Raw genomic sequence first — 12,470 nt, forward strand, 5'->3', positions numbered from 1 at the left:
AGGCAGTCTCGTAGTCAGTTCGTGCATAAGATCAAAACCAGAAAATCCCCTGGGGCAAAAGTACAAAAACACAAGGCAAAAGCAAAGTCGAGAAACAAGCGAAATCAACAAAGCAAAGACGGCAGGCAAAAATCGGTGGTCGGGGAAACGGGCAAGATCAAGCACGAGACAAACTAACAAGCGAAAAAAAGCTGGAAAGGCGCTGTAAACAGAGGCACAATCTGGCACGGAAGAGCAGGGAAACAGAATATATACCGCATGAACCAGGTGAGTGAAATGAGAGATAATTGAAAAGAGCGTGAAAATGCAAACAGGGAACAGGTGAATGAAATGAGAGTGATTAACCAGTGCATGAGAATGCGGCCAGAACAGGTAAGAGTGATCAGCTGAGGGGAGAGAGAGTTAGAGGAAACCACGCCCATACTACAAACCGAAATAAAGATCGTGCAGTAGAGAAACAGATAATCAACTAGAAAGTGAAGTGACAACAGAAACATAACACCGCAAGCCTCACAATCATGTGTAAGGCCCATGCATTAGTAATCAGTCTCATGGTCCAATAATCTCATACATTTCAATGGAATACTTTGCTATTCTGAAGCTTCAGCAAATTTTCGGGCTTTCTGAAATGAGACCCAATGCAACCCACCTACAATGACACAAAACTTCAATTCCAGCGATTTTAGGAAACGACTTCTAACATTGCACGGTTTATTTGTTCATAATCATAAATGTATCATTTAGTCGATTTCCCTAGACTACGGATGTGACGGTCTCGTGACAAAAGCTATTTTAATGAATTTTTTTTTCAACCAGCGCCCAAATGTACGATAATTTAGCCATTTCAAAAAAAGGGGAAGGAAATTACTAAACCCCCTGGCTGCTGATTCAGGATCACATGCCTTATCACAAATCTGATCCTATATCTGTATTTAGAGGCAAAGTCATTTAAAAACACAGGTCGCGTCTTTCCAGTGAATCATATGCTCGATGTGATTCACTGTGCTCCTCTGTGTGTCTGTGTGTGTGTGTGTGTGGTGTGTGGGGGGGGGGGGGGGGGGGGGGGGGGCACATCATCACAGGCACAAACTACATGAGTCATTGTTGCTTCTGTCTCTGTCATTCTTGGCCACTATGTTTTCAAATGATTTCATGAAAGTCCATGTGCTTTACTGAAACAGGCAAACAAATTCCCACAATGTAGAAGTTTCCAGTTACTATTGGCAGTGGTATTACTGGTAAATCGCATTGCATTACACCGTCAATGTTGACCTTCGATCCATTTTCTCAAACCGCTTATCCCTGGTCAGGGCTGGTTGCCTATCCCAGCATGCAGTGGGCGATAGGCAGGAAAACACCCTGGACAGATCGGCAATACATCGCAGGGCCCACACGCCATGCACTCACACTGACATGTGCAGGCAGGCATGTAGCACAAAATTCTGGGCCCTGTGCATTAAAAATGAAAAATTGAAAAATGAAAAGCGACACATTCATTAGAAGAACAATATCAGTCATGAGAAGCAGAAGTGTTATAAAGTGCAATTCCCCTTCAAGCAGTTTGTGTGGGTCCCCTTAAAATTTTAGACCAAAGCAAACTTTTTAGGCCTTTTGAGGTCCCTTCGCTCCCTTGGGGCCCTGGGTATTCAATTCCACTGTTCCCCCCCACTGTGATGTCCCTTCCTACAGGCAATTTTGAGTCTCCATTAGCCTATTGCAGTGGTTTCCAAACCAAGTTGGGGAACCCCTGGCCTAGTGCATGTTTTGGATTGTGGGAGGAGACCCACAGGCACATATGGAGAACATACACAGAAAGGCCCTCGGTCAGGATTTGAACTCGTAACCTTTTTCCTGTGAGGCGCCAGTGCTGTTTGCTGCACCGCCATTCCACCCTAGAATTGAACTGTTTCAGCTCTGTCACACTCTTCAGTGGGCCCAGTGCTGCAAATCAACAGCCTTTTCCAGCCCTGGTCAGCCTCCCAGAGGGAACACACCCTGAACCTCTCCTACTCCAGCCTCTTCCTGAAATTCCCTGAGCTGGATAAGTACCGTGCCATCACCATCAGGACATACAATGGTGAGTTTCACCATGACTCACATGTTTATCTCGTCTGCAAGAGCGGGGAATGTGACTCATTGTTACATTCCACGTCATGTGTGTTTCTTTTCCCCCTCTGTAATGCTGCAGGAGAGCCATTCATTATCCCATTCGCTGTCCCCGCTGTCAATCATCGTTAACCTGGTCCCGCCCCCACCAATCACATCCCTCCTCTGGAAGATAAAAGCTGTGTGGCTGCTGCTGCTCGTTGTCTCTCTGTCATTGATCTCTGTTTGTTTTTGCTGTGTGGTTGGGTATGTGTGGTGAGATTCAGAGACCTGTGTGTGTACGTGTAAACATTTCCCCTGCTTGTGTATGTGTGGTTGTCTGTGTGTGGTTCAGGCCCTGGGGCAGGTAAGACAGAGGCCTCTGTACATCGGTGCTACACGCTGGAGGAAACTTGTATAGACACATTAGAAAAGGGGTGGTTGCCAACTGTGTATTGTTTGTAAGAGTAGTTAGGTAGGCAGTCTTTTGTGTTGCTTAGTTAGTTAGTCAGATTATCTTTTGTTCTAGCGCTGTTTGGTTTTGTTTATTTCATTTCTTTGGCTACATCCATGTCCCTTGGCCTTGCAACCTAGTTGTGTCTTTGTTTTGTGCAAACTTGTACAAATGTAAATATCACTTCACTTGCACTCTTATAATAATAACGCCTTTAATATCACCTGCAACCTTGTCTGACCTGATTATTTGCACTAAACGTGCTCAACACCTTTTCACCCGGTCAGTTTATTTCACTAAATGTGTTACGTACTCCCTCCTACCCCTAGACACCTTGAGAGACGTAACGCTCATCTCTCTGCTGTCTGGATGTGCTTCCTCAGTGAGGGTGGTGGCTGAATGTTAAGAACTCAGTTTCTTCCCGTTTAGAGTAAAGCATCATCTGCGGTTTGATATTCCACGTACTTCCTGGATTGCAATTTAGCGCGGACTGAGCAGTCTTTGTTAGGCAAACTTCTAGCGATTCGTTCTGTTGCATACCAAAATGCGGCAGTCAAACCGCTACCATATGGAACTGAATCCATGTATATTTTTCACTTCTGCAAAGCTTGACACCAATGCTTGAAATTCTTCAACCAGCTGGCTTTGTGGTTATTAGCCAGCAGTGTCAACACCTATGGGAGCGTCCATAATAACTCACCTTAACAGATGATGGCTTTGTTCCTGTCTGATCAGAAAAAGAAACATATCATGGAAAAAAAGTCATTTTTTCCACACTCACGCTCTACTTTTACAGAGCGGACCAGCAGACGGTGCATGGGTGATGGTGAGAAGTTTTTTTGGTGAGAAGTGCTATCTCTTCTCCATCGATCCGCAGGACTGGAGGACAAGTCAGAGCCCCAGCATGTCTGTCAGTAGCCACCGTGTGGTAGTCAAGAGTGAGGCGGAACAGGTAGGAGACACCGGTATAGACACAGATCATGGGGGGGGGGGGGGGGGTGCTTTCTTATATGCAGTAGCCAGGGGCATCATAGTGGGGGGAAAAGTCCTGATAACCCAACCCCCTATTTCAAAATATTTGTTGACTTGTTACTGTTAAGATTCTGAATATATCCGATGTGAAAAAGCTGTGTTAGTTGCTTTGAATAAGAGCATCTGCTAAATGTCTGTCATGTAATATAATGTAATGTAAAGAATATGAGTGCAAATTTGAGAATTAATCTTGTAAGGTCAAATGTCGTGCATATGTGTAGTGAATTAAACGGAATGCCTTTCATAAATTACTAAAACCACGGCCAAATATCGCAGTTGAGGTCTTGGCCCGTTTTTCAAATGGAGGAGGTCTCTCTCTGATTGGCTGCCGGTGGTTTTCTTCCCGCAGGCGTACCCGTGGGAGAAGGCCGAAGCCTGGAGCCGGGGGGACTCCTACTGGCGCTGCCTGCTTGACTCCACCCACGAGGGGCTGACGGCGTACAGTAAGAGCGGACACCTCAGACGCTTTCACAAGGGGGAGATGCTCCAGTTTCATCATCGCATTACAACTTAAACAAATCCTAAATGATATCTATTGTTGTGTTCATATAGCCTTAGAACATCGGTGTGATCTTTGATACTTAATAATTCCATGTTTAATTTTGACAATCAAATTAAGCATGTATAAATCTAATCTAAATGTATAAAACATGCATGGATATGCATCTGATGTAGTTTCTCCCAAGGCGAAGATAGGATTTCAGAGTCAAGGCCTCTTATACCATCTGCACACAAGTCCATTATGAACCAGGACTATAACCACAGGAGGCTAATTACAAAGTCTTTCCACCACAAGATGCATGAAGATGCGTGATGATGCAGAGGATAGATGGGAAGTTCCTGCAGTTGCCAAGCCCATGCAGCCGCCACTCTAGAAACAGTGAAAGAAATGCCCTCCCACTTTTTAAAATGTAAAATGTACAAAAAAATATGAAAGCTATGCTATATCATTTATTAGGCAGGCTTGGGACAGACCAAATAAAAGACTGTCAGTATTGCCGGTCTTGATGGACTACAAATAGCTATAAGCAATAATTGTTTCCGAAAAATCAGGCTGGTTTGAGTCCCTGGGAACAGTAAAATTTTATTGTCATCAGTTTAAAGGTGGCAGTGCAGTATAAAGGGCAAGGAACTGGGCTAATATTCTTAGTTTCAGGCTTGATTGCCGAGTAGAACACTGCTGCTGGGCCAGCAATGTAAACCTGAACTTTTTCAGTACATAGAATGACTGTAATATATACGTCCAGTTGTATAAATACAAAATATGTTTATATATATATGTATGTATATACACACACACATAAACGCTCAATAAGAGTGCATTACATTACTTGCATGTAGTAGACAATGTAAATGCAGCCAAAAGTGATGCTGCTGTTTTCTGCTGTTTGATTATTATTGGATATTTTCAACTCGGACTTTATTATAATCATAGAGGGCAATTGATGTGTGTGTAAGATCAAATACAATCTTCATCGAACTCATTGTAGTAAGGCTAGACTGTCCAAGATCTACCCTAATGTAAATGAAATATGCGATTGTTGTCACACAGAAAAAGCAGACCTAACCCACATGTTCCGGTCTTGTAATAGGCTGAACAACTTCTGGACTACTGTATTCCGGACTTTATCTGAAGCATTTGAAAAAGATATTCAACCCAGTTGTGTTTGCCTTTGCTACTCTCCTTGCCCAGAGAAGGATTTTGTTGGAGTGGAAATCGGTACATCCACCCAAAGCTTCGGCTTGGATGAATGACCTGATGCTATTCCTTAAGTTAGAAAAGATAAAATATTCTATTAGAGGGTCAACTCAAAAATTCCATACAACATGTGATCCTTTAGTATTCTATTTCAATAGGCTTAACACTCTACCCCAAAATTAAACTGGAGCTATAACTCTATCCTTCATGATTGATCCTCCCTGTGAGCTGCTCGAGGAGTGTGAAATGTTAATTTGTGTGTACATGTACATTTTGTTTTATTTTATTTTTACGTGTATTTATTTTATTTTACCATTTCATTTGGTATTATCATTCCCTGTATAGATAGTTTATGTTTTGTATAGGTAGTATTGGGGTGGGTGAGTGGGTGGGAAAGAAAAAATAAAATATCTACTGTCAAATGTATGTGAACAATACTCATTTTTTTAATTAAAAAAAAAGATCAAATACAATACAAAAATATAAAAGAATTAACTGACAGTACAAAATAAAACACACAGAAAAAACACACACACATACCAAAACCTGATATAAATAGCTTGGGGCCAACCAGGGTTTCCTCATTACAACTTGTGTAGTATACGGATGGCTGAAAGAACAAAATCATTTTGGTATCGGTTTAGTCTAATCTTTGACAGCCTAACGTTATCATTAGAGATAACACTAACCCAACAAATAATGCTGATTGCATCTTAGGTTCTGTGGTTTCCTGCCAGAGACAGGGCTCTGTGCTCGACTGTCTCCTAGCAACAACTACAAGATGGATTGGTACAGCGCCCTGTGTGCTAGTGCGCTGAAGAGGGTTTGCGAGAGGAGATCTCGTAGTCTTCTCTAATGGAAGACTGACCTGTTTTAGCACGGGATTATTTGAATGTTAATGCTCACGCGTCCTGTTCACAGAATGCTGATCTATGGCCGAGGACTGCACACATTATTGTGTTCAGGAGACACATGCATCAACTAGTCTTTGCTTTGTTTTCACACTGCAGATCATTAGCTGAGCTTTTAGCCTCTTCATCTAATATTTTATTCCACAGCCTCATTATAACATTTGGACTTGCTGTTTAAAGTTCTGATGACATCACATCGCGTGACTTTAACATGCTTCTTAATTAGTATGCTGTAAAGTGTTTAAAAATATTTTTATTGCATTCCAGTGATTGCATTGCCATAATACTTAAGCGCACCGTAGAGAAGCATGAGTTGAGTCCATAAACCGTATAAAAATCGGTTGTGTCACAGCGCCACCCTTTGCTTCCAAATGGAACACAAACCATTTAAACCCAAAATGAATTGCATACAATGGATTTCACCAGATCCCGATTTAAATTCTTGTATTTGTATGAACTTGCAAGCTACTAAACACCTGATGTAAAACAAAACTAAACGGTAAAGACCAAACAGCTTCTTTTTAAATGAACATATTCAAACTCAATGAATCTCTCTATATTGAATGACTCGAGGTCTAACAACCCTCATTCCATCTAGTCGGTCTACCGTCGAACATCGAAGCTCGGATATAGCATTTCATGTGTAATTAATTTTAGTGTGTGTCCTGTGACTTAACCAGGATCCAGTTTATTTTAAAAAATGGAAAACCTCTTGAAGTAACAATTACTTCAATATCACCAGATTCATTGCGGACCTTCACGAAGCTTTTATTGATGTATTCCCAGTTAGTTGATACAGGTCCGTTTACCATACGGCCCACTTATATCATTTAGTTTATAGCAAAAAGATAAAGCAAATGGACAAATTTGCAATTCGCTGAATCACTGAAGTGGCTCTTAAAAGAGCCTTTATATACTAGAAGAGAAATGGTCAAGCGGAAATCATTTAAGCACGCTCGCCACGGATACGGCGAGCCAGCTGGATGTCTTTGGGCATGATGGTCACCCTCTTGGCATGGATGGCACACAGGTTGGTGTCCTCGAACAGACCAACCAGATATGCCTCGCTGGCCTCCTGCAAAGCCATGACGGCCGAGCTTTGGAAGCGAAGGTCGGTCTTGAAATCCTGGGCGATTTCTCTCACCAGGCGCTGGAAGGGCAGCTTACGAATCAGCAGCTCAGTGGACTTCTGATAGCGACGAATCTCTCTCAGGGCTACAGTACCAGGCCTGTAGCGGTGAGGCTTCTTCACGCCGCCAGTAGCTGGGGCGCTTTTACGTGCAGCTTTGGTAGCAAGCTGCTTTCTGGGGGCTTTGCCACCAGTGGATTTACGAGCGGTCTGCTTAGTTCTTGCCATTTCGATTTAATTCTTCAGTTAACAGTCAGAAAATGTGGTATAGGTATTTTGCACCGTCTTATAAAGTATCAGTCTCAAACTGATTGGATATGGTTTTACGGATTCCTCATTGGCCTGCTTTCGACTTTGCCCACCCTTTGCCCGTGATCATTGGATATTTTCCTCAACTTCGAATACCGCCCAAATTTCAAATATTCTGCATCTCCCGCCTCCTTTCTCTTGTCCGCGTTTTACTTTGTTCTCAACTCCCTTTTTACAATCGCTCGCGCTATATTTTGAACAGGTTTAACGAATTTGAATTAACTGTATTGTGAGCGTTAAGCTTCACTTTTATTTTCAATCTTTGTCTAAACTTTACATGTCAGCTAAAATGGCGCCAAAACAAAAATGTAAAAATATCCATCAGACTTGAAATACATTTCTATGTTATTCGTTACCGAAGCTGTAATTGTAATAACAGTGACCAAAATGATTCACGATAACTTCCATCGCGGCTAATAGGAACTTAAATTCGTAGGGGCACAACACAAGGGAAAAGAACGTTAGATTTACAGATATTGGAACTGGCTTCCTTGCCTCTGAGTCTGACCCATTACAGAGGGATTTAATGTTGCAATATTCTCCTTTTGTTTATCTAAAGATTTCGAACTTTTAGCCAATATTTCTTTCTTCCACTTTCTGCTTCAATGCCTTTAAAATGTATTGTGCCTAACGGTTGTTCCCAGGTTTATGTAGCATGAAGTCGATTCTGCTGTGTAAAAGTTGTGTAAATTACTCTGGATAAGAGTGTCTGCTAAATGCCTGTAATGTAATGCTTGTGTTCATGAAGTGAACGGGTAAAATGTTTGAATATGAAGCGGTCTGTGTAAATTTATCGAACGTATCACAATAACTTAACTGGTGTAAAACGTAGGTTGTTGATAATTCGTATATCTGAAGGCAAAAAAAAAACAACACTTCACTGACATTCGCTGAACTTACAGCTAACAAACGGGATTGAACAGGCGTGCATCTGAAATCAGACATTATCCTGCCGAACGTGTTTTACCGGTTTGACCAAGAAGAGTTAGCTCAGGCCATAATGATTTCAAATAAATATTTTATCGTTGCAACCCTGTTCGCTAGCTGGCTTAACCCCCCCCCCCCCCCCCCCCCCCCCCCCCCCCCCCCCCCCCCCCCCCCCCCCCCCGTGAACAAGAATATTAAAAATTAAACTGTCCGAGCAGATGTATTTTGAGAATAAAAAATTCAATCTAACTAGCCACATCAAGAGCCAAGACTAAACATATCGGATATACTGTAGTATAAGGTTGAGTTATGTTAGTAGAATGAGGGGACATAAATGGAAATAAGCAAAAAGGTAAATCCCGTACAGACATTAGGAATATTTCTTCACGCAGTTGTCAATAGCCTGGTGTGGAATAGCCTGTCATGTCACGTAGTAGAGGCAAACTGGACTTTTAAAGCCATGAGCCTTATACGATGTTGGATACTAGAGTATGTAGGTAATCAGAACACTACTTTAGTCAGGGAAATGGCGAGCATTGTTGGGCTGAATAGCCTGCTTTCGTCCTTATGTTGTGTTATAATGGTGTTCAGGTTCTGAACCCTCTTAACTGTGCCTGTATTGACATTACAACAGCCGCCACTTGGGGTCGCCGAAATAGTCAGCTACTCACACAGATCAGTGATCAGTTTACTCTGCTACAGGGCTGATAAATTGTCCTGACCACGAGTGGGATGTCGTCAAAGACAAAGGAATACAGCTTTTCAGAACAATTTAAGTGGCTCTGAAAAGAGCCTTTGGTTTGGGGTTAGTCTAACGGTTTACTTGGCTTTAGCTGCTCTCTCCGTCTTTTTGGGCAGTAACACGGCCTGAATGTTGGGCAACACTCCGCCCTGAGCGATGGTGACACCGCCCATAAGCTTGTTCAGCTCCTCATCGTTGCGCACGGCAAGCTGCAGGTGACGGGGGATGATACGAGTCTTCTTGTTGTCCCGGGCAGCGTTTCCAGCCAACTCCAGAATTTCGGCTGTCAGATATTCCAGCACAGCAGCCATGTAAACTGGCGCTCCAGCACCTATGCGCTTAGCGTAGTGTCCTTTGCGAAGCAGCCGATGAACACGACCTACAGGGAACTGCAGCCCAGCCCTAGAAGACCGTGACTTGGACTTTGCCTTTGATTTCGCACCCTTGCCTCTTCCACTCATGATGTACGAAGTTTGTTCAGTGATGAATTAGTGTTATTATTACTATTTTTCTAACCACGGACAGTTCGAGTCTGACAACCTCGTTGTCTTTAATATAAAACTATGCCACATTTCATTGGTTGCAGCCTCTATTGCGTTTCATCCAATCAAGATAAAGAAGTTTGGCGCCCAAACTGTGGACCAAAAGCAGTGTTGCTTCGCAACAGGAAACGATCTGTAATATTGACTCGCGCGATTTAAAAATGGCACTCACAATTTCCCAAATAAACTCTTTTTTTAAAGGGAACCCAGCCTGTTAAGACTTGAAGGCTTTAATATGGTGTAAATTCCCACAATTATATAGTCAACTAAAATGTTTCATATGATATTTATATTTTAAAAATGTAAACAATCTTTCAGTTCGTCATTACCTTCGCAATGCACTCTGGGTAGTGAAGTCAAATGGTCACGCGGCTCTCGCTCTCCTGGTCCATTGCTCTTGTCGTTTTCAGTGAGCGGCATTGAAAATGTCTTCTGTTCAGCCTTTTCGATTCGAGCCAGAGCTTGACATTATTCAGCAGGAAGCAGGATTACACCGAGAACAGCCCTCATCCAGTAAATCAAAACGATGAAGATCGGGACCCAGAGGAGACGAGAGTAGGGAATAAGAGATGGTGTCTGTGGAGCAACTACTGCTGGCCTATGCCAACAGAGACTGATTAATTGTTTCTTGTAAAGACCTCCGCTTTATAGCAGTAGTGATATTCTACCAGAAACGTAAATTTCCACTTCTAAAAATTTTTGGGGAAAAAATAACTTATTCTTGAATCTGAACATTGAGTCATATGGAGGACATGTTAAACTATGAGAAACACATATCATGCCTTCTCAGCATGTTTTTATGCTTGAATAAAATCAATTTTTATACACATTTCACCCCTAAGATGTCAGTCCCTGTCACAGACAAATTTGTATATGTTATAATGGTTTCCTAATGAATTTCTTTGATACAAATAGCATTTTCTTATTCATCACATGTCCCTGATTGTATCTAACATGGTTTTGTACTTCCTATAAGAAATATAAGCAACTTTTCAGTCAACCAGGGTCAGGCCCTGTCGCACAATAACCGCCAGGTACTCATATAGTTGCAAAAAAAACTACATTTACACAGGAGATTTTTACAAAAACGTAATGGTGGATATATACCACCACCTTCATCTACACAGTTAAATAGATTAATTCATCAATATTTTCTCAAATAGTCCATTTTTATATCACAATGTCCTGTGCGACAGGACTGATCGTGGTGTGACAGGACTGATGGTGTTGTGATGACTTTATGGATTTTGTTGATGCAGGAAAAGTTATGTTTTGAGTTCTTTGTGTAATTACATTAACATTAAAATCATAATAATTATTTAAAATAGGAATGCTTACCAAAACTTAATTAAAGAACACAAAACATAATTAATGTTTTTAAGGGGTGAGAGTCTGTGATTATTGCAGTTATTTCTGTGGGGAACACTGAAAGGTGCCAAACTCTCAGTGTTGTATAGGTATGGGGCAAGCCTTGCAAGGTCTAACTTGGCTGGATGGCATACCTGCCATCCCAATGATTTTCTTGCCATTTTTGTGCAGGTAAGGCAGGCTAAGTTGAAAATACCTGCATTGCTCCTTCACTGGATCCTGAGAAAGCAATATGCTTTTTTCTTTTCCCGAAAATGAAGAGAGGGTTTTATTTCTGGAGCCCATGGGCACTGCAATATTACAATTACAGTTAGTATATGCAGAGCAAATTGTTGCAGAATGTTATGGATCGGTAAATAGGCCCACCGTTAGCTAGAGACAATTAAATTGAAAAGAGTTCAAACTCAGAAATGCAGAATCAAAGACTTTCTTTACTGGGGTGTAAAGTCCGGCGTTTGAGACTCCTATAGAATCAAATGTTAGTGTACAGTGCCTCAATGTTAGAAAATTATTACACATTGAATAATCTTCAGGTTTAACTATACAATGGTAAAGCCTAGTTTATGTTGCTTTTGTTCTGTCTAGTGGTGGCTAAAAAGAGAGAATTTGACAAATGAAAACAAGATCTGAATGTATATTTTATAAGCTTGCTTTAATTGATAAATTAAATTCCAAGTAACCACAAAAACCAGCAGACCCTGTTGGGAACCAGAATCAGAGTTGAGAACCCCTGAAACAGAGGCTGCTTTTCTTGTTTATCTCCACATTGTAACTATGATCCTTCGACACCTTTTTCAAGGTGGTCAGACACTTCTCTCCTTGGACGTGGATATAGCCTTGACAACCAAGTCTGTAATATTTCACATATTTTGATATGCACATCTTATTAGTTAAATCATTTTATTGTCTTTTATCTATGTGCCAGTGTGGTTATTTTATTTAAAGATGAGCAATACTGACATGTGGTGTTTGATTCCATTATTTTAAGCCAAACACACCAATTCTGCATGCTCAAACTATTTATTTACGTACTTATTTTGTGCATATATATATATATATATAGTAGATTGCATCCACAGCATTCGCAATTTTTATAAATAATCTCACCCCCCAGAAAAAGTTGAAGGAGCCTAGCTCATTTTAGCGCCACCCTGAATTGGAATTTAAATTACCATAAAATGCAGAAAGATTTACGCAAGAAAGCGCAATAATTGTTGGTTTCTTCTACGCTAACGATATTGTGCGTCTAAGTGCGAATGTCATTGGCAGCGT

At 41.4% G+C, this 12,470-nt stretch overlaps 2 protein-coding genes and 1 long non-coding RNA gene across 3 annotated transcripts; 1 reads left to right on the top strand and 2 right to left on the bottom strand.

The window, feature by feature from the left end:
* Positions 1-2,197: 2,197 nt before the first annotated feature.
* On the top strand, positions 2,198-5,638 carry LOC118234372. The gene is made up of 3 exons (XR_004766656.1): positions 2,198-2,452; positions 3,336-3,491; positions 3,921-5,638. It is a non-coding gene; the product is annotated as an uncharacterized LOC118234372 (long non-coding RNA).
* Positions 5,639-6,940: 1,302 nt separating this feature from the next.
* LOC118234367 (histone H3) lies at positions 6,941-8,071 on the bottom strand. Its single transcript, XM_035430856.1, has one exon. It carries the CDS (start codon positions 7,536-7,538, stop codon positions 7,128-7,130), a length of 411 nt encoding a protein of 136 aa, XP_035286747.1. The 5' UTR covers positions 7,539-8,071; the 3' UTR covers positions 6,941-7,127.
* A 1,293-nt stretch (positions 8,072-9,364) lies between these two features.
* LOC118234370 (late histone H2A.2.2) lies at positions 9,365-9,781 on the bottom strand. Its single transcript, XM_035430858.1, has one exon. The coding sequence runs from the start codon at positions 9,747-9,749 to the stop codon at positions 9,366-9,368; it is 384 nt and encodes a 127-aa protein (XP_035286749.1). The 5' UTR covers positions 9,750-9,781; the 3' UTR covers position 9,365.
* Positions 9,782-12,470: the final 2,689 nt, after the last annotated feature.

This window comes from Anguilla anguilla, chromosome 8, assembly GCF_013347855.1.
Source record: "Anguilla anguilla isolate fAngAng1 chromosome 8, fAngAng1.pri, whole genome shotgun sequence".
Taxonomy (NCBI): Eukaryota; Metazoa; Chordata; class Actinopteri; order Anguilliformes; family Anguillidae; genus Anguilla; species Anguilla anguilla.

Coding starts and splice junctions, on each gene's coding strand:
- LOC118234367 (XM_035430856.1), bottom strand. CDS start 7,538: ATGGCAAGAACTAAGCAGACCGCTCGTAAATCCACTGGTGGCAAAGCC.
- LOC118234370 (XM_035430858.1), bottom strand. CDS start 9,749: ATGAGTGGAAGAGGCAAGGGTGCGAAATCAAAGGCAAAGTCCAAGTCA.